The sequence below is a fragment of the Dermacentor silvarum genome, chromosome 2 (genome assembly GCF_013339745.2).
Source record: "Dermacentor silvarum isolate Dsil-2018 chromosome 2, BIME_Dsil_1.4, whole genome shotgun sequence".
NCBI classification, from domain to species: domain Eukaryota; kingdom Metazoa; phylum Arthropoda; class Arachnida; order Ixodida; family Ixodidae; genus Dermacentor; species Dermacentor silvarum.
In genome coordinates, this window is record NC_051155.1 from 89985928 (window position 1) to 90008476 (window position 22549).

The window sequence follows — 22549 nt, forward strand, 5'->3', positions numbered from 1 at the left end:
TATATGATTGTGGTCGCGTCACGCAAGCTTCGAGCTAAATCGGAGCTTTGAATTTTAGTGAACTCGCCGCATTGAACAGGAAAGCCAGAAACCTACGCAAATCGACACACTTCACAGAGGAAAGTGCGCAACACACCAGAAAATTGTTGAAAATGAAACCGTCGTTTGACAAACTGCAACTACGAAATGCAATTAATTAATCACGCAAAGCGCGCGAAAGGGATTAAAAAAGAAAACGGCACGTTTCATGGTTAGAACGCTACACGCGATTACCAGCGGCGCTATAAAACGCAAGCCCGTAATCAAAATTCGCGCATGAAATTTTAACAAATGGACACCTGGCTAGGCAAGAAAAAAAAAAATCATACAACTGCAATCATACAACTGGAGGAAACCGAAACGGCGCTACGCCTGCATGCAGTTATAGCTACTTCACACGCCAAAACTTCCAATGCGCGTGTTCGCATTAGTACTACACGTTCAGATATTTAAATCACCGAGATTCGTTATCTGCTGGCTCATAATAATGCAATGGTAGAAGTTAAGCATTTAGTAAGCGTAGCGTATGGGAAGCAAAAATCGACCTACCGAATCGACACATGTACTCGCACGAGTTCTCGTAGTTGGTCGAAGTTTCACTGGCTTTTTGCAATTTCCGGTAACAACGGTGAATTTGAACATCACTGACATCACCGAGAGCGTTCATCGACGCGGCCAGATCACTTCACAACACGAACACAGTCGCATAACGTCGCCGGTACAAAGAGATGACAATTAATAGCCGCCGAAAAGAATCGCCTCGTCTGCCGGCTTACGACGCCATGTTCTCCAACCTTCCCGACCGACGCAGTCTTTACGCCTCCTCCGCCATCAAAGCAACGCAGACGCGACGACTTCTTTCTCTTCGTTCTCTCCAGCTTTTGCTTTGTAACTCTCTCAACGCTTCGGCGGGCTTTTTTTTGCGCGCCAAGTTTGCAGGGCTGCATATAAACGTTGCGTCCTTGTAATTGTTTTTTGTTTAATTTTTAAAATTTATTTATTTATTTTTTTTTTGTTGCCGGCCGCCTTCGTCCTGCCTCACCCCTCGTCTCTATCCCTCTCAACTCTTTAATACCCCCCCCCCCTCCCCCATGCAGTGCTGTTGAGGTGTCCTCCTAGAGAGAAACAGTTACGGCACTGCACTTAATTATTTCTTCACATTTCCCCACTAATAATCACATACTACCACTCGAGGCCGCATATAGCGGGCCTAGCCTGCCGCTGCAGCTATTGTCACGCACAATATTGCTTGAAAGTCCGTTTATATGCACTACTTTACGCGGGAACGAAAATATGCCGAATATGTGCCAGGCGTTATTGGGACTTGACGAAGAGTGTAGCACGAGAAATTGAAACACATATTCAACTAATTAACAAAAATTGACTAATTAATTGTTAGTTAATTACTTTACGACGCATATTGCAATTTACAAAGTGTAGCCGGTGAGCTTGTCAGGCGTATCCACTTGGAATGAATTTACAGAATGACGCCAGTTTGTCAGGAGTGCGGTTCTCTTTATAACCGCGTTAACACTGGTGCACTTAACGAATTCTCTGCGGACAGCACCGAACACATTTAGGGCCACCAACTTCTCCTCCTTCGAAAAAAATGGGATAACTTTGAGATGTAACGCCCCGGTGACTCACTGGACGCCATTTGTACGCACCGGACGGACGACACGCCGGACACGGTATTCCGCCGTCCGTCTGGACGCGAAGAGCATCCAGACGACGGAACGAAGAGCGCACATTCGAGCGAGCAGACAACGCCGGAGTCAGCAGACATGGCGGTACCGCCGGAACGGAGTGCCGTCAGTCTCGAAGCTATGGAGTCGTCGTCGTGCGCTGTGGGGCCAGTAAGTTCCAAAATGACGCTTGTATTTGCTTCATATTTGTGTCCTGACGCTTCAACAGCAATGGTTTCGTAACTATATTGCGCTATTTCCAAGAACCATTACCAAATTCTAGGAGCATTGTAGGCTTAGCAGGCGTGGCAAAAGAAATAGCTGATCTCGCAAATAACGACCAAACGTACCTGATGCTTTGTCCTCAGCGAGAGATGAAATAAACTGATAGCTGATTTCACCATTGCTGTTGCAATGCCTCCTTTAAAAGGAGGCATTGGCTGTTGGCGCAGTGCGCGAGTAGCAAGCGCGAGTTTCGGATTCGAAGCGGGCGGTCCGTTCTGCGTGAGTGCTGCCATGTTGGTTTGTTACCAGAGTTGCTGGTGTTTACCGATACAACGATTAAAGGCATACGATGCACATGCGAAGTGGAAAATTCGAGGACGCTTAAGCTTCGCCTTTAAGAGTAGAACGCGATAGCGTTATCGGGACCCGTTCGCATCGCTACGCGCGGCTGTAGGCCTGGTAGAAATGCTGGAAAAGGGGTTTGTGTTTGAGTTCCCTCGTAGCCGAATTGCGTTTTCTCGTACATTCAAATTACAATCCGACGCCGATTGGTAAACAGTCCGACGGCGAATCCGACGCCGAATGGTCAAGTCGTACTTTACCATTTTCCTGATGGGTTTCACTGTGAGAAATTCCATTTTTGTTCACCAAAACCTTGCACCACGTGGAGGGCCTGCGCGGTCGGGGTGATTATTTTCGCCAACGACGCCGGTGCTTACGCCGACGTGACACGGGACCCTTAATAATAATAATAATAATAATAATAATAATAATAATAATAATAATAATAATAATAATAATAATAAAAACTGTGGGGCGGCCCAGAAAATTGTGATGACGTTTCGGCTCAGTTGATACGGTATATCCGCAAAATAAATGCATAATTGGTCGAAATAACACATGTAATCGTTATAATAGTGTAATAGCAGGTGATGGGTATAGCGATGGGTATACGCATACATAATCTAGCTATAAGTAAGTAAGCAAAAGCGAAGTAGCAGCCGAGCCAAACAATGTTTACGCAGTAGTAGACAATTCTCAGAATTTCTGTGGCATTTTTTTCTGTTAATTTTACATGTAATAATAATAATAATAATAATAATAATAATAATAATAATAATAATAATAATAATAATAATAATAATAAGAGCACACGAGTTATAGGGATGTATCGTCACAGGCAACTTTACGAGACATAGCAGAGATTGGCATAATGCTAGATTACGATATGGTAACACGTAAGTAGTTCGCACAGGCTAGGGGATATCTGTCGTCACTCCGATTTAAGAGAGATGTCATTAGCAAGCACCTTCAAAGTCATGTGACGTCCACCTATCCGGTGCTCCAGTATTCGTATAAAGCGCAGAAAGTGTGTACGTATATACAGCAAAGCTCTCCTGTTTTCTTGTGGACATAAACGCAACGGTCTGCATATGTCTCACGTTTGAGAACCGCCGTATACATTTAGACACATTCACTGTGCGCAGCCCACGAAGAGATGGATACGGGCAGCTCATTGCATTTGTGCGATGGTAACTGCTATCTGTGGCGGCACTGCGTCACAGCGTTTGGGAACGGAGTATTTGGATATTCCAACCGGTCCAAAAATGTATGTTCCTCGCTCTTAACTGACTTCATTCACCGCGTCGCTTTCCGGGTCGGTTAAAGGCGAAAAGTCGAAAACCACGCAATGTTGATTAACAGGCTGTACTGTTTTAAATAATAGTTCTAGCAGGGTATGCGAATAGCACTTTTCGAGACCGAATGGAATACGAATCGAATGGTGCCAGCAGTGAATCGAATCCAAATGACTATGGGATATTGTTCGAATAGCTTGCGAATATACTGTGCAGCCTTCTCGCCAACAATTTTCGCATCCTGGTATTATTCACAATCGAACGTTTCTGTCATTGCGGTGCACATTATAAAGCATGCTTTAATGTATAAGCACGATTGGAGCATTAGAACAACTAAACAGATTGTTCGCAAACTCGAGGCTCCTTTGACCGCACGCGGTCATACGAAGCTTATAAACGTAACGTTGTGTTGCGACTGTGGCTGTCTGAACGAAGCAGCGTGCTCTAATACGTTATGATACGCTGTGGATGGGATGAAAGTTTTTCGCTTCGATTTCATGCTTAATCGTGTAAAGACGACATGAAGTATTCGAAAAGTACGCGAAAAAGTATTCGAATTTTCGAGAGGTGAGTATTCATTTGGAAGACCGAATCGAATAGCACAATATTCGATCCGTTATTCGAAATTTTCGAGTATTCGCGTGTCCCTAATATTTAGCTTGCAATCCTTTTTTTTTTTTTTTTTTTTTGTACCCGTTGCGATGGCTCAGCTGCTGTGACGTTTTGCTGCCGAGCACGATGTCGCGGGTTCGAGTCCGGCCGTGCCGCGGAGGCCGCATTTCGATGTTATTCTGCTACGGCGTCTCCCCTACAACCCGCAGTTCAGTTTGGAGGTATTAAACCGCACAATTAAATTCGATTTCTAAACTTTTATGCTTTCCAACGAGAAAACAGCGAAAACATCGAAGATCTCCGGACTGTTTCCTACTGATTTAGGGCCAGACGTTTTGCTTTAAAATTTTGTCGGTTGTCGTGTTGATACGATGCTGCTTTTTTTTTTTTTTTTCCTGAACGAGAAGTTCTTGCGCAAAAAGCGCTAAGTGAGAGGAAAAAAAAAAGAATTGTCTGAACAATCGCTGTTATATTTTCGACGCGCGCAAACTCGCAGAAGCCTTCCGGAGCGTGTATGTCGGGACTAATTCCTCTGCGATCCACGCTGTACCCCTTCTGTGGCGTGGATTGGCTTCCACTGTTCGCTTCTCTACCAGGCGGTGGCTTCGTCGTCAAATGACCGTCAGCTGACCTTCATTCACATCGTCAACGAGGGCTGCTCCGTATGCTTTGTGGTGCTTGTCTCGCTCTCGAACAAGCCCGCGTTTGTCCGAAGCCTCATGGGTTGGCGTTAAAGTCTTGCGGGACATCGCCTAAGCTAATTCCCGAAGGAATTTGATTATTCTATGCCTCGCGGAGAGAGATCGTGAATGCTAAATTTTGTGTATGTGTATTTTGTATTTCGGCATACCGTCGTTTACTGCGGCACTCGCACAGTTAAGGAAGTGGATACAAAGTAAGGTTTGTAGCGAGCTTCGCTCTAAGCCTTCTTTTTATAATTTTTTTTTGTTGGAATCGAGCACATTGATCGCGACATGCACGGCGCGCAATAGCTGCAGTTACGGCACTTTAACTATATATTTGGGTTGCTTACTACAAACATCAGAACAAAACTCCGTGAACATGTTTCGTAAACGTTTAAAGAGTGTAAAGAGAAGAAATAAAGATAGTGAAGTTTATTTTAATTATTTGTTCAGGTAGAGTACTCTCTTGATATTGCAAAAAATAATATACATAGACAACTTAACATTAATAATGTTGATGTATGCGTTCTAATGGCGCAAGGGCGAGGTCCTGCCAAAGAGCGCCAAGCAGATGATAACGAAGTTACCACGTAGTAATGAATTCCGAAGTGTAGGGCTAGAGGGAGGGGGGGGGGGGGGGCATTCTGTAAGTGTCCACCTATTGACCCTTTTCGCGGCGATCCCGTGGGCGCTGCCATGTTTGATCACGTGGTGACGCGTCCATTGCTTGCCTCACCTGCCTCCGTTGCCTCCTTGTTTACAATGGAAGTGTATGACGCCGGCGCGGCTTAGAAAACCTCTGTTTTCGGAGATATCGTAGACGGTGACTAGGTGGACGACACGAAGCTTTGATCACAGCTTCAGAGAACATGCAAAAGTGATTTCGGAGCTGATTAAGCTATGTCCAAACGGCGCAAGCAGCGTATATGGTGCTTGTTCTAAAAGCGGGGCTAAATATGTATTCCAAGCTATCCAAGCATTCCGCTCATGAATTGAATTAGGATTAGTGTGTTTTGCTCTTTGTACTTTCTGACTCAGTGAAGTTCCTCGGTGCGACCACTATCTGATTATTTTCTGCCTAATCGCTCGCGGGTGTGCTCAGTTCCGTTAGATTTGTTCTTGCTGCGCGCAAGGCTTGGAGCTTAGCTGTTTTGTACATTTGTGATGATTATGTTGTGGGCGCAGGTTAGCCAGACGCACAAGAAAGCAACCAGAGACACAAAGAGGCGTATTTATGACACGAACGGCACATGGGACGAATACGGGAGCACGAACTATACAGATAAGCGGGATAAGTGTCACGCTCGAGCACTCACAAGTCTAAACAGGAGTCCGGTCTCGTGGCGCCGGCTCGGCGGACTTGGCTCTGACGGCGGTGGGTATACGGGCGGCGGTTGACGTTCAGGGTGGCACCAGGACGTAGCCCGGTTCCGGAGCGTTAGCTCTGGGTCATAGCCCGAGCTCGGCACCGTAGCGGTGGGATGAGAGCCGGGGCGAAGCCCAGCACAGCAGTGGGTGAAAGCCGGGGCGGCGCCCGGTTCGGGAACAGGACCAGGGCTCAGGGTCGTAGCCCGAGCCTGGAAGCACGGCAGCGGTCGTGCGAGCCGGGACGAGGCCCAGCTCAGCAAGACCCACGACGGTGGCAGAAGCCGGGGCGACGCCCGGTTTGGAGAACCGGACCAGGGCTCTGGGACGTGGCCCGAGCCCGGCAGCACGGCAGCGGTCGTGCGAGTGGGGACGAGGCCCAGCTCAGCAGGACCCGCGACGATGGTAGAAGCCGGGGCGGCGCCCGGTTCGCAGTGCAGGACCGGGATGCCGGGACGTGGGCCGGCGTTCGGTCCGCTCCATCTCGCTGCACTGCCCGTTCTGTCACCCTGGCTGCCCCGTCGTTCCAGATGGTCTCTCCCGGCACGCGCACCGACCACGCGCACCAGCGACGCTCACTCCCGCGCTTTTCGGCCCCGCACGCCGAGCACAAGCACGGAAAAGCCCGCGCTCTTCAAATATCGGTTCCGCACACCGATCACAAATATTAAGTTGTCGTCCTCCTACCACAACATTATAATACCCTGTAGCAAATATATATTACCGCTAGTAACTCGCTTACTCTTGTGAACCGTTACGAAACATTCAGCTTCGACCATTCGTGCGCCATCGGTGTAGTCCGTCATTTATTGTGCATGTACAGTGTGCACATATTCAAGTGTGCACGCGCTCATTCACTTATTCTTGATACGTCGGCGATAGAGTGGGCGTAAGTTTTTCTGCCATTTGGGACAGATGTGTATAGACAACGTGCGCGAAACTTACTATGACAGGAAGCGGCGCTACTTCCTTTGTCATTGTTTAACGAGTGGTACTCACTCTTGCCGACGTTCTGGAGATGAAGCCCTTTCTTTGAAGGTTAGCGATACAAAGCTGGCGGATGAGCAGATTTCTGTATCCTCGAGGAAAGCCGTACGTACATACATCACGAAGTGCCGGTAACACGTTCGGACAGTTGCAGCAGCGGTCCGCGAACTTGGCCACGCAGATTCATTATATTCCTTAACATGCCAGTCACTACTTTTGCAGCCGACTATTGCACACGTCTTCAATCCACATGGTTCAATCTAGCATGATTGGAGCACAGTGTGTTAGCGAAAACTGAGTTGCATTTCCGACAGCTGATCACACAGAAGCAAGGTAGAAGCGGTAATGGTTTCGTATTCGTGCGCGGTCGCTGAGGAGAGGTATGGCGCGCCGCCGTGAGCGCCATCTCGTTTCCCTGAAACAAAGTGCTCCGCGAAAAGGGTCAATATAGTGGATATGTCCACTATAGGTGGACACTTACAGAATATTCCCCTACTAATGCACTATCAAACAAGGCAATTTTCTACCGTGGGAGGCAAAAAGGCGTCTCTATCACTCTTGCCTGGATCCACCTCGCAACCAAACAGAACACAGTTCAGTGCAGGCAGTTTACAGTTCTAACTGAAACCACTCATTGCTATACCTATATAGCATAGCATATATCTTATAGCAAGAAATTTATCAAAGGGCACACCTGCTCTACGTGTCCTGAATTTCATTCTCTTGTCTTTTGTTGCACTGTCAGGATATGCTGTATGACGGCACTGAGCATGAAAGGCAAATTGAAGGCACTGTGGCGAAAAAAACTAAATCACGAGCCATTCCAGTCTGTGAATTAGGTGGATGACTAACGAAACTGTTTAGCGCAGGACACAGAGGTGACACTGAATTTTGAACAAAGGTACGAACATATTTATTGTCCCGATAGGTGGTCATCGTGACGATAAGTAGGCACACACATTCGCGTATCACCCCTGTTATTAAATATGTCAGTCACGTAAGACGGACATACCCCCTTATGCAATGGCTCATACCCCCTTAAATGCGGCCTCCCGATTACGACGACAAAAGTTCTACGCTGGAATGATGAGCGGCAACGGAGCCAGCTGTGGAAGAAGACGACGACCAACGCGTGAGCAGTGGCACGAGCGCGTTCGCGCGGTTGCGCCGAGGGGCGCCAACCCTTTCCCCTTGGTCGCATTATCAGGCGCACTCTACGTCACGCACTACGTCATACATTCACAGAGAGACGTCGTTTTAGACACAGGTGGCCGTTAAACCGAGCTCCGACGCGAGCGGCGGTATGCGTTTGCTTTTGTTGTTGGCTCTTTCGCTCTCACTTCTAGGGGATAGCATTAAGGGAAAGTTTTTCCGCGCGGACGTAATAAAATCCCGGATAGCCGTAGGCAGCTTTGCTGTAAAAAAAAAAAAAAAAAAAAAAAGACATGTTTGTGGAACCTGTTTGTGCGCAGCTCCGCTCTCGCTTCATGCGCGTTAGCCACTCGAGCTTCGCAACGTTCACGTGGTCTTGTCTACCGTGACGTGCCGCCGCAGCTGGCCGACTCACCCGATACACTCGGATTTTACGTCGACAACGTTCGGATTGCTTTACGTGTTCCCGATATTTGGCTTCGAACTGGCCTCTCCATCACGTGCGAACCTCTCGCCCCATTATTCACTGTATCATCGTCAGCGCGTGTGCCACACACTGCACGCAACACTCGCGGTAACACTGATCATATACAACCTCAGTCACAAGGGGGCGCTTGCGGTCGCTGTCGAGCCTGATCGGAATCGAATTTGCCGATAGTGATTAACTCCCTTGCGCAGCTTGCTCAAGGAGCCAGTCGCGATGGATAAATTCCACCCCGAACGGGCTCGATGGCGATCGAAAGTGCCCCGTGTGATCGAGGTGCATCTCTTGCGTCCGGGATGTGAGGTGCCGTGAAAACGAGGCTGCCCTGCGCATAACGATACGAATTGCACAAGTGCGCTTCTCCACTCGATGCCCGCTTCTGCAGGGTAGACAGCTTTAACTGCTCTCGGAACCAAGGAGCTGTACTTTCATTGCCGAGGAGGACATCGATTCTCATCGTGAGGGTGCATTCTGGAATGATAGGCAACTTATCGTTTAGGTTACTAGGAGTTCTGAACTAGCGTGGAAGTTTTATTACTAAAGTGGCCTAACTATGGGATGAATCTGGCCTACTCCTGTACAAAGGTAAACAGTTCTCTCATTTACTCCATCTCTGTTACTTTCCCTTTTAAATGCGTTAGCATTTCTATGCTTACCCAACGGGGAAAACCGTCCGTCCGTCCGTCCGTCCCGTGAGACGATTGCTTTCAAAATAGGGCCCGCAGCAGCGAGCGAATTCGCCGTGGTGCTGCCACTCGCTTCAACGCGAACTAAGCGGCGAGAACACAGCGCGCACAAAGCTATCAGCACTCGCCGCACTGTGTCCCCATCGCAGACCGCTTTCAAGATAGGGGACCGCGCGGCCGCGCCATGCGCAGCTGCCGCCGGAGTATGGTTGGTCACGGTCCATAATGGTTCGACGCGGGTGGATAAGGCGCTAAACAGCGATACCGCGGCTTGTGTGTGGCGCTAAACAACGAAGAAGCTTGTGTGTGGCCTGCTCGTGCGTGAGCAGCACAGGTGCCGAGAAAGCGGCTCCTGTATGGCGCGGACATATGCACATCGCTTTTAGCGGCCGGAGTCTGGAGACCACAGAGAACCAAGCGCATTGATTCTATAGCAGGTGCTTTAGCATTTTTGCAACTATTTCCTTGTCATTCTTTTCGGCTCCTTGTCTTGCCGGTGGGGTCGTCGGCTTTACGATGGTTGTCGTGCCCGTGGGTCTGCAGGGCAGCAAAGGCCACTCCGTGTCTGTGCCACCCAGGGGCGACGAATGTTCGCCCTTTGCTCTCGGCGACCCTGAATTTGCAGTAGGCGCGGATACCGTCCTCGATGCAGGCACAGACAGAGGTTGTCTTGGCGCCCCTCAGCGCAGTTCTTCTGAAGTCACTGGGTAGCGCTTCTTGCGCGAGTGTTGTCTGCCTCGGCGAACAGATCGAGTAGCTTCTATATGGGAAGATTTGTCTCTTGCCATTTTTCGGAGAATACGAACTCCATGTTGCACCTTCGGGCAAACCTTTGACGTTCCTTTGAACTGCCAGGGCAGTTGGGACATTTCAATGCAAGTGCATCGCAGTCGGCGGTATTATGTTGGCCACCGCAACACTGGCAGGTCACCTGATATCTGCACACGGCGCTTATGTGACCTATCTTTAGACACTTCCCAGACTGCAGAGGCCTCGGGACGAATGGTCGGACGCCATGTATCATACCCCACTTTGACAGACGTTGGCGAATTCGGCGAAGCAAATACTATAGTGTGATGCACCGGGAGTTCCCCAAGTGGTGAATTTCAAGAATGCTCACCGATGAACTCAGCAGATTCCTGAGGTCCACGTACTTGATTTCAAGGTCGACATCAGAAATTACGCCAGACGTTGATCCTTGCCGCAATTTTTAAAGGAACGGACGGGAATTCCGCTTAATGTCGGAATAGTTTTTAACTTCTCTATTATAGTTGAATTTCTTGCATCTACCGTCAGGATGTTCATTCGAGAGTTGATCCGGATTTCGTTGACTTGCCCAGGGGCCACACTTTAAATATATTCTGTTAAAAACTACTTACTTAGGGAGATCAGGCTGTGTGACGCCATATTATAAATGATCTTGATAATGATAGCTTGAACCAGCTCCATATTACAGCTCCGTATTACAGAAAGAAGCCTGCGAATCTTTAATAAAAAATTAACATATTAAACCATCAAAAAAAAAAAAAAACCGGCAGATCCCACGTGCTGTGGGAATCGATGTTATGCCGATACACGGGATCGGCCTTACGGGCACGATCTCGTTCGCGCTTATAAGACAGTAGACAGTTTGTTACGCCGATACACGGGATCGGCTTTACGGGAACGATCGCGTTCGCGCTTATAAGACAGTAGACAGTTTTAGTTACACGTACTGGAGACTTCACGTACGCAAACGTGAACAGTCTACGTACCTTACGTGCACGCCATCTGAAACGCTTTTAGCTACACGTACGCGACGCACCACGTAGCTACATCTATCGGAAATATGAACAATTCAATTCGATCGCGTTCGCGCTTATAAGACAGTAGACAGTTTTAGTTACACGTACTGGAGACTTCACGTACGCAAACGTGAACAGTCTACGTACCTTACGTGCACGCCATCTGAAACGCTTTTAGCTACACGTACGCGACGCACCACGTAGCTACATCTATCGGGAAATATGAACAATTCAATTCAAGATGAGTATTTCAGCGAAGCCAGTGATGTGCATGGATGCGTGCCGGTCATCGTCTCCGCAATGCCCGGAAGTGTGTTGTGCAAGCGTTATCTGCTGTCATCGTTGACATGGAATGAAATAGAGGACCAGTCATCCTGTCGCCGTGTTTCCATGCAAGCCATCTGCGCGCACTCAGCACGCTATCGCTTGTTCGTGATCTCGCGAAACCCCCGCGCGAAGCTGTCTACGTGCGCAAGAAACGCACGCAAAAAATCGAATCTCACGTACGTCCGTGAGACCAGCGCGCGGCCGCTACGTTCTGCGCATGCGCACTGCTTACACGTAGAAGCTCTACGTACGCAAAGCCTCTACGTATGTGTAACTAAAACTGTCTTATGTTCGCGTACGGCAGCCTCTTCCTCTGCCGTGCGCTGCACCCGCGGCCTACCCATGGTGACAACCGGGAATGCATTGCGTGACGCGCGTAATGCAATGCAGATATTTACAGTTCGTCTGGATGGCGTGACGTTGTAGTTCCCATTGTTCTTATCGGTACAACTGCGAATGTACACTGTAGTGTTCTACGATTGCTTGCGCAGATGCGCAGCCGTTTTTCTATTGCGAGCGCTAATGCGCAGATAGTTCCATTGTGTAAGTTGGCTTTCCTGCAGTGCGCTTTCGCCGCTCACGGAGCAATCAGTGAGACACAGAAATCTTCGCTTGAATAAATTTGGATTACTAGTGTCTAATTACACATAAATCATTACGTGCGAGTGCGGCGTTTTAGAAGTCACGCGTTCTAGAACAGCGCGTCTTCCTTGGCGGAAGTGGCTCGATCGCGGTGAGGACGGAACACGCGCGAGTCACGGCGTCGTGTACGCTTTGGCGTTTCAACCGGGACAACATAGCCGTGGCCAAACGCGCGGGACGACACGTGACAGATGTCGGCGCTCCGGCAAAATTGGACAGCGATTAACTATCTGTCCACGGTACGCATGTACTACTTTGAAGGGGCCCTGCAGTGGCGCCACCACGTGCGACTGTAGGCGCTCCTTCTGAGCGCGTTATTTCGAACCGAGCAGCAATGCCAGCGCCAACTTACTGCAACCCGAGTATGTGCACCAAGATATGCGCGACCCTGAGCAGCTCGGGACAGCCGCCGCTGGACGGCATGCCGTCCTTGCGTCCATTTGTGAGTGCGTACACCGGAAGGCAGGCAGAACCGCGTATTTGCCGCGGTGGTGTAGCAGGGCGCGATCTCGGTCCGCCAATGCGATCGCAGTGCTGCGTGCGGAAAGTGGCGCGGGCCCGACATCGCTTGAGAGCACGTTGTCCTTCGCGTTTACTGTGGCCATCGCACGGAGGGGCTCCCGCGCGGTGTCCCCGTCACATGCCGTGTCGCCCACGCTTCTGTTTAGAACGGTGGGCTGCAGAGAGAGAGAGAGTCGATAACGCAGCAGCAACTGCTGGCTGTTCGAGGTACCGGGCTGAATGCTGGGTTTCCCGGGTGTTCCTGTGGCTAGTTGCTACGAGTTGGCATAACTGCAACGCTCTAAACACAAAGACGGAAAGACAAACCTCACAAACCGACTGACAAGACAGTATTTTCATTGCTACGCACCGGTTGAGCGCTTTGGACACGAGTGGGGGACGACGGGGTACTCATCTTCTTCTTGTGCTCGTCGATGCTCGTGTTTCACTCGAGGCACGGCGCATCTTTTTCCCTTGGAGCACGAAATCTTAGCCGGTGTGCGACCGACGTCTAATCCTACGGTGGCGTGCTTTTTTTTTTTTTTTCTGCTTCCGCAGCTGCAAGAACGGCTGCGCCGCCTGCAGGCGTGCGTCACGCATGCCGCCTGCCAGACGGAAGAGGCGCTCCTGAACGTCGCGGCCCCAGCGCCCCTGCTGACCGAGCTGCTGCGGCCCCCGCCGGAACCACACAGCAGCCGGCCGGCTTCGCCGTGCGAACCCATCGCCGAGACCGCGCCTTGCGAGAGCGAGGAAGCGCCCCCGGAACACGATGAAGACGAACCTTTGGCCCGAGAGCAGCAGCGCAGCCACGCGCAAGTGCCGAAGGCCGCCGAGCCCTGCGGCGGCGACCTCGAGCAGCGGCCCGCGCCCGCTGGCCGACCGGCAGCCGAGCTTGTCGTCTGCAGCGAGAGCGTTCAGCAGCAGGCCGAGCCAGCGCCGCTCCCTCCTCCTCCGCCCAGGGGACCCCCTCCGGCTGCCGAGGACGAGGAGCGCGCCCAGGAGGCTCCCGCCGAGGTGCCCGCCGCCCCCGTCCAGTCTTCGTCGCAGGAGGCCGCCGCACCGCCCGAGAGCCCGGCCAGGAAAGCGGCCCGCAAGAGGTGAGCGCGTCGTTTGCCCGCGGGCAGAGTTTACGCGCTGCAGGCGGTCTGCCGGAGTATGCATGCTCTCCAGTGTTTTCAGCAATCCACGTCGATCAGCGCCCTGTCATGCGTGACGGACCTGCAGAAGTAGCGCGGTTATGGGGGCGCATGCTCGCACAGCGTCTTCGTGTCTGATCGAGCATCGTCTGTCAGTCCATATAACAGGGTGCTCTTTGTAGACCGGGTGGCCGCCCACCTTCGGGCATCAGCAGCTTGGTCTCCGAAATACAAAAGCTTATTCGCTCAGACCGTACATATTTCCTCCAGAAAAGTAATGAGCGCTGCGAACGTGGCGTTCTTACAGGCGAGTTCCTTGGCTAGGTGGACACACTTTGCCGCTAATAAGGTGACCTTCAGAAGAAAACATAATTACCAAAAATGCAGAAATAACTTTTTTGTTTGTTTGTGTGTGCCGTGCGGGCAGTTGTCTAAATGGCAACCGTGGAGGCAGTGGCATTTTAATGCACGCTCATCATTTAAGAATATTCAAAATCTCGCCTAAATTCGGGGTATTCATCATCAAATTACAAAGCTCAATCGAGGCAATGTCTATACTCTGCACGTCACGCTGCGCGTAAGATGGCAACGCCCCGTAAAGTGTGGGGCGAAGGCGAAGTTTCAAAGATAGCATGCCGCGGCAAATCCTGACCCGACCTACAGCGGCTCATGCTTGACAGGCAAATATCAGTGTATCAGTAGCTGCCGCGACTGGCCGAGACGTTCGGTTTGCTACTTCCTCGCTCTTGTCGTCACGGGGCGTTTCGGTCTGATATGATAGCGGGGCCGCCTGTCCTAAAGTTCCTATATAAGTACCGCCATCTGCTCGTTCCTCCGCCGCCTCCTCTCCTAAAGCGCTTGCTTTCTTTCTCTACTTTTTTGCTTGCGAAAGCCAAGTCGACGGTGGCGCACCTAGAAAGTCCAGGTTGAAGCTTTCAGTCCGGGCGCGCGCTGCCGCCGGCGACTGCGGCTGCGCAAAGGACTTTCAACGCGGCTCTGAGGCGGAAAAAAAGAAAATATAAATAAGTTAAAAGCGCGCGCTATCATCGTCTAATCTGAGATACAGGAGAGAGAGAAGCGGCGTTTATCAAAGGATGGCGGTACTTTTCTTATATAGGGACTTTAGCCTGTCCTGCGCTCCCGCGACACTCGGTTTCGATATTGCCTTCAGTTACCGTTGAAGTTCGATGATAAATATTTCCAGTTAGGTGCGACTTATAAGAATTAAAAAAAATGGCGGTATACATTAAAATGTGACTGCCTTCAATTTCACCATTAACACAACTGCTTCCAAGAACAAGGTTTATAAATGTTTTTAATTAGTCACCTTAAGCTCACCTTATTAGCGGCAAAGTATGACCGCCTCGCTTAGGAACTTGTCTGCAAAAACGCCACATTCGTTGCGCCTATAGCATTTAAAAAACATTGTATTGTCTAGAGAAAAAAAGAACTTTTATTTCAATGAACCTGCATAGCCCCACTGTTTATCAGCAGTTATTGTTTGGAACCGCTTGGAATTAAATTCTGGGATTTCAGGTGCCACAACCACGATTTGATTATGACGCCCGGTAAGAGGGGACTAAAAATTGACCACCTGGTGTTTCTAACGTGTACCTATCTCCGAGTACACGGGTGTTTTGTTTTTTTTTTCCTACCGCTTCCAATAGAATGCGGCCGCCGCTGCCGGGATTGAACCTATTATTAGACAGTTTTAGAATGGTGTTTGCAACCAAACGTAAAGGCGTTATGTACGTAAAGAAATAGCGTTGTCCTCAATGTGCATGCTGCGAACGTTATTGGATTTCTGTGGTTTACGGGCGCGATGACAGCGTATGTTATCCGACGAGTTTAACGTATCGTAATCATGTTTACGGACGCTAAGGAATAGCGTTGTCGAACTTGGCGACACCCATGGCTCCCGCTTCAGGCGAGTTCTCGTGCTGGCTACTCACTCGCCGATCGCCAGCAACTATTGAAACGAGCTTTCGCTTCCTCTAAGTTAAACTCAGCCTGAAACGTTAGTTATGAGAGCATAGCAAGCTGCAGGATCATGGTGCACTAGAACAGGATGGTCGCCAATGGATTGCCTTGGCGTGGATACGTTTGGCACAAGACACCAGACGGTGCTCCGTCTTCTAACGTCTTCCTTAAGTTTGCGTTCCCGCACGTTAAAAAGTCTTGAAGGGACGCGCCCCGTGACGTCCCGCAAATAAAGTATACATAAGGCGACAAACGTTATTCTAAAACTGTCTATAATGTCTAATTTCCTCCGCAGGCGCTCCTAAAAATTGGAGGACGAATTAAGCTTCGCCTTTAAGAGTGGTACGCGATAGCATTCAGAGATCCCTAAATGCTTGTCGGGCTTCCCGGCAAATGCATCTTTTTTTTTTTTTTCTCCACCTTCGCCTCCGCGCGCCGCTGTTGGTATGGTAGAAATGCTGGAGAAGGCGTTTTTCCTCGTTACGGAATTATGTTTTCTCGTACATTCAAATTACAATCCGACGCTATCCATGTATGTAGGTTGTTAAGTGGTACTTTACGATTTTTCTGACGGATGCTATACGTCACGCTACTGATAACGCGCAAGGCCTTTCGTGACCTCGAAGTACCGGGCTCGCAGCGTCAAAGGAAATGCGGGCAAGACTGCATGATGACGATTATCGTTGTGGGACAAGATACGTCCCGAAAGGGTGCAAACTTTATTTTAAGAGTGTAGGTGCGTTCGGCTGCACTCTGAAAAGTTTACACCCTTTGGGTGGTTTCTTGTCACCAATCGTCATCTTTCTTCTCCGCATTACCTTCTTTAACGATGCGAGCCCGGTACTTCTCAGTCACGAAAGGCCTTGCGCGTTATCAGCGTGACGCAGCGTTCTCAGCATGGAAAGTAGCGAGCGCCGAGTTTTCAAGAAAGGAAACGCCAGCAAGGGAGATGACGATTATCGTTTGGGATCAAGATACGACCCAAAGGGTGTAAACAATTTTGAGTGTGAGGCGCTCGTACCTCTCGCTCGGATGGACAGCGGCTTTCCAGGTGTGGCTGCTCTAAGGCAGACGCTTGGGACGGCAAGCCGAAGATAGCATTAGATTTAGGTGTACGTTGTGAGCTGGATTTACACGACGGGCCCAATTTCGCGGACGAGCTTCGCATGGCTCAGTGCCGCCCAATCACACCGCGCACACAAGGACTAAGCAGATAAGCTGCTGGTGGTGCAATTTGTTGCGGCCCAGCCACGTCACGCTCGTCTCCGGTCCGTCGTGTTAAACAACCTCAGGCGGTCAAAATTAATCCGAAGTGGCAAACTCCGGCTATGGCGTTGCGCTGCTTAGCACGAGGTCGCGGGATCAAATCCCGGCCGCATTTCGATCGGGGCGAAATGCGAAAACGCCCGTGTGCCGTGCATAGGCACCGTGCATTGCAGTTTGCGCACGATCTATGCGCCACTACAAGTGAAGCTTTGGGACGGCCAGTGTCAAAACCAGCAAAACTGGAGAGACGCTGTATACATTCGCCGTGATACTTGCGATCGCTTATCACGAAAGAAGACTGTCCGAGTTGTGAAAATATCAAAGTGCGCATGCTCTGCATCTAGTAGCACGCGTTCGCAATCGATATGAGCAGCGGGAACAATTGTGAGCTTGATATCGTCAAAGCGCAGGGCATACCTCTCAATCGAGCGACGATAAGGAAGCCGTTGTCGTTCGGAATGGCGTATCATTTTCATCGCCTCTCTAGCGGCCGGTGTCGGCAATACTGGGGCGAAACATGAAATGTCGTAGCGCCATCTGAACAGTGAACGGTGCCCATTGGTGACACGTTAAAGATCCACTGGTGGTCAAAATTAATCCGGAGTCCCCCCACTACGGCGCGCCTCATAATCAAATCGAGGTTATGGTACGTGAAACCCCCAGAATTCACGGCTAGCTTGCCTCATAAGCAGATCCTGTTTTTTGGCGCGTAATAAGCCCAAAACTTAATTTTTTTTGAAGGCCCCACAATTTAATTCTGAGTTTTTAGCTTCTGGCACTGTGCGAAACTAGTTCCCACAGTGCCAGAAACGTGTTCGTCCGTCTCCATCGACGCGTCCGGGACCGAGTCACGCGAAATCTCTCGAAGGCGATAGTATCACGTGGTATCACCCCAACTCTACGCTCAAAAAGATAGCCTTTGAGTAAAACTCACCTTTGCTCTGCACGGTACGCCACCGTGGCTGATTGTTGCGGGACGCATTCGTAGCCGACATCCGCTGCGCGTTTCTTATCGCGATGAGCGGTTTCGTTTTGCCGGCTCATCAAAGCTTCGCTACTCTGACTTCCACAGTGACTTGCTTGATTTTTTCTTTTTGTTTGTTTGTTTTTGTTTTGTCTGCCCAAGGCACGTTCGCTGCAGTCTTGGGCTCTCGGAAATACTGCGCCGAGGTGGACGGCGCCGCTTGTTGTGCGGGTGCACCGGCCAGCCCCGCGATGCGTCTACGCGAAATCAGCGCAGTTAGTCGGATTCGCGCGATCGGACGGATCTGCAATTTATCAGTCCGCAGACAAGTGTGGCGTCGCTAAGCTGCAGCGAAATGCGCCGCAAGCAGCCCGCGAGTCTTGGGCGAGGCTTGATTCGACGGCACTCAGCCACGTCATGCTCGCCCGCAGACGCAACCGGCGATCCGTCGCGTTGTGGGGATTTTCGGCGCCACTTTCGCCAGTATCTCGGCGTACCCCCAGTGTGTCGCGCAGTGTGTGTCGCGGATGAAGTCCGCGCGATGCCCAGTCGTGTGCCCTCGAGTCGGTTCCTCGTCGCGGCGGCGGCGAGCACCACAGCGTGGTTCGTTCGTTGTAGCACATTACGCGCTCGGTGCAAAAACACGCTCACGCATTGCTTGTGACGCAGGTCCGCTGCCGCCAGGGACGATGCCAGTCGAGTATTGTGGAGTGATCGGACCTACACCACCTGCCTGCCCCCTCCGCCGCCCGAGGAGTCCGCGGAGCCAATCGAGGGTGAGTACTATGGACTCTCTTTTCACATGGGCGTCGCCATATTGCGTAGGCGGTGGCGCCATCTATTAGCGGCGAGAAGTTGAAGTGGCGCCCTCTACGAGTGACGTCACGGCCAGGACGGCGCTCGCTTGGCTGCTGCGCGCGCTCGTTCCCTTCGTGCATGCTTGGGGTATTGGTGGCTCGAGCCGTACTTATTGAAGGAAATGTCAGCTTCTTTTTACTGTCATGCCTGAACGGCAGTTTCTTCTTCAAAACGGCGAGTCGTAAAATTTGCGGCGTGGATATCGCAAGCTATGTAGCATTGAAGGGGTCTACTGGTTTTGCAATGCGTATATGCGCAGTGTCTGTCCATAAACTTTGCGTAAAAGGAATGTCTGCAATTTCAACACACGAAGTTGTGTATGATGCTCCGCAAAAGACTTAACATTCCCTTAGTGCTTAGCTATGAGAGACATTGCATTTTACAAGGAAGAAAAATCTTGGCATTAGTATTTGATCTCAATATTATAAATGCGTCTTAGAAGGAAACTGCACAGCAAATCTTTTATGATGATTCTTATTACTATGGTGAGTTGTTCTAGTCAAATACGGCTACTTCATTAATGCGTAAAAGGAAGAGTTTGGCGCGCATTTTGCATGAAAACATTTGCTAGTACTTTCACCATTCTCTGAAACAGGCACCCAGAAAACGCATTGCTCATGGCTGTTAACACGACGGCGTGTCACGTATAGTATGTATATACTTCACGAATACCATAACAGCAATCGCCTGCAAGAACAGTTTCATGGTTAAGATCTAGAGCCTATCAATTGCACGCGAGAAAATGTTACATAGTGACCCTCAGTTGCCTTTGTCGACATTATGGTACAGCCCTTACGCAACTAAATCTACAGACTGTGGTTATGGCGAGGCACGCATTATTCGCGAAACCCATCAGTTCACTACAACTTCAAATTGAAACCATGAAGCAGTTCTTTAAGCGCCAATTGCAATGCCTAAGGTATACTCGAGGCTATACAGAGCAGCTTAGGCTGCGCTGAAGAGGAAAAGTCAAACGCCTTCTGCCTCACCATGTCTCGATCCTGCGTTGTCTATAACTACACCCACACTGAGAACTATTCGCTTCGTGAGTACATGAATGAGAACCTCAAATACCCGCCAGATAGAGAAGACACCAGAAGCCTGAATTGAATTCACTTGATTTTTGACCTCCACAGAGGAATAATGATATCTTCAATAAGCTTCATACTGCTAATGAATGAGGCTTTGGCTTCTTTCTAGCTGCAGCCATACGGTCCAAAAGGCATATCTCGCTAAAGAATTTGGGCCGAGCAGCCTGTGCCAGTTCGCCAAATAGATTCGTGATGTCTGTTCCCCAAGAAACAAGCATCGGTAAATTGCACAAGTGCGTTGAACGTGTAGCACGGAACAGTGAATAAATATTGGTACATTCCTTTGCGTAAATCAAGGTAAATGTAGCAGTCATATGTAGGTATGGTATCCTAACTGGATTCTTATGTGCTATGTTTATGCGTTTATGCTCTTATTACTCACGTGCTATTTATACTTGTTTATTAGTCCCTCAATCTGCAAAGTCCAGATCCGCGCATGAAAAACACGCAATGGGCTTGTCTGAGCTCCTCCGGCTGGCACTGCAGCGTTGCCCTTGAGAAACAAACTGTCGTCTAGGAAATAAGCTCTTTGAATAAGTTTGCGCGAATGAAGACGTCATAAAATGTATTTGAGATGACCGTCATAAGTATACAAGCACAGGGAACGACAGCGAACAAACGGAAACACTGCAGAAGGCGCCCGGACAGCGTCCCTAATGGCAGCAGACGACTGGCGCGAGTCCGTGCCCTGACAGTCACGCGAGCGGCGCTCGCAGCACCCCTGTAGGTCGTTCTCGGGGCTAATGGGCAATCTGCATGCTGGCTTGGGCGAGCGTTCCGTGTTGTGCGCCAGGTGTATTAATTTTCGTGGTGATACCGTGGGTGCTGCCATGTTTGATCACGTGGTGACGCGTGGACGACACGAACCCTTTGGCCACAGCTCCAGAGAACATGCAAAAGCGCCTTTCGAAAGCGCTTCAAACGGCGCGATCACTGTATATTGTGATTGCCCTAAACGCGTGGTTAAATATGCATTCCAAGCTATCTAAACTTTCCGCTCATGAATTGAATTAGGATTAGCGTGTTTTTTGCTCTTCGTTCTTTATCTGGCAAATACAGGGTGTTACAATTAACTTGGGCCAAACTTCAAAAATATGCAAATGCCACGTTGAACAGAACCAAGGTAATGTTGTTTGCCGTCACTTGGAGATACTCAGATTTTTTTATTGCATTCCGTCTAATTGCATAATTACTCTTAATTAATTAACTTCTCAAATAAAATTAGATGAAACGTGTCAATGAGAAAGTTGTAGAGCAACATGAAAAACTCCCGATTCAGCTTTCTGTTGCTCAATACGTACTTCCAGGATCGGCCCACAGTTTTTGTTCGCACTACGCGGCCTAACCAAGAGCTTGAACAGCTCCTCCGGTAAAACTCTCGATACAGCAGCTTCTGTTGCTCAATACGTGTTAAATTGAACTGTTTGTGAAATAAGCCCGCGAATACGCGCAAAATTGCCGCTCGACTGGTCGCTCGAGGCACTTTGCGTGTATTCGCGGGCATCTTTCACGCTCGGAAAAAACACTTCTATATGTAGCACGTATTGAGCAACAGAAAGCTGTGTCGAGAGTTTTAACAGCGGAACTGTTCAAGCTCTCGGTTAGGCCGCGTAGTGCCAACAAAACCTGTGGGCCGATCCTGGAGGTAGTGCAGGAAGGGTCCATCTCGAGGATGGTCCGTCGAATGTACACCGGAAAACCTCCGCCCGCGATGACGTCACCATTCGTCGCCTAGCAACGCTTCGCCCCAGCTGCGCCGACCGTGCCGAGCCTTGCTACAGCTGCGTGAGGCGTGACGTCATAGCGCGCGCCGCATCGCTTCGCCTTAGCTTTGCCGAGCCATGACGTCACCGCGCCGTGCGGAGTGGTTGCCGCGGCTGCACAGAGGCGGAGCTAAGCCGTGACGTCGCTGCGCCCACTCATGGGATATATAGCTCCGCGTCGCCGCCGCGGCGACACAAAAGCCCCCGCCGTCTCCGCGCTGAGCACGTCGCCGCGAACATGAGGCGGCCGATAAAGTGCGTCACTCCCGTAGAACAGGAAGCGCGGCCCGAAAGCCGCCGCGCCGCTACTCGAGAGCGCGTGAAACGACTTTGGTCCGATCCCGCGTATCGCGCCGCCGAAGTGGCAGCAAAACGTCGGCGGTTCGCTGAAGATCCGGAGTTACGAGCCCGCGAGACCGAGCAAAAGCGTTTGAGCGTCCAGAAGTCTCCAGATACTTCAATGACCAAGTGTTCGTTGGTCCCTGGGCTGTCGATGATTCGGGGGTGATCTTGCTCAATACGTGGCCGAGTCTGGAAGCATAACCTCGCAACAACTTCGCCGAACCGAGATAAAGCTAGGTGGGGTCGCCAGCTTCGATGTTTGCCCTGTCTTCGCATCACTAGTGTGAAGCTGCCCCTAATTTTTTTCATGTTGCTCTACAATTTTCTCATTGGCACGTTT

General features: G+C 50.2%; 1 protein-coding gene across 2 annotated transcripts in view; it reads left to right on the forward strand.

The window, feature by feature from the left end:
• The window catches only part of LOC119441608 (male-specific lethal 1 homolog), a 132602-nt gene that overhangs the window by 74869 nt on the left and 35184 nt on the right, over nt 1-22549 (forward strand). For both annotated transcript variants that reach the window (XM_049661454.1, XM_037706215.2), the window contains exons 2-3: nt 13368-13906; nt 18825-18931. In XM_049661454.1, coding sequence (XP_049517411.1) covers nt 13368-13906; nt 18825-18931 — 646 coding nt within the window. The remainder of the gene's footprint in view (nt 1-13367; nt 13907-18824; nt 18932-22549) is intronic.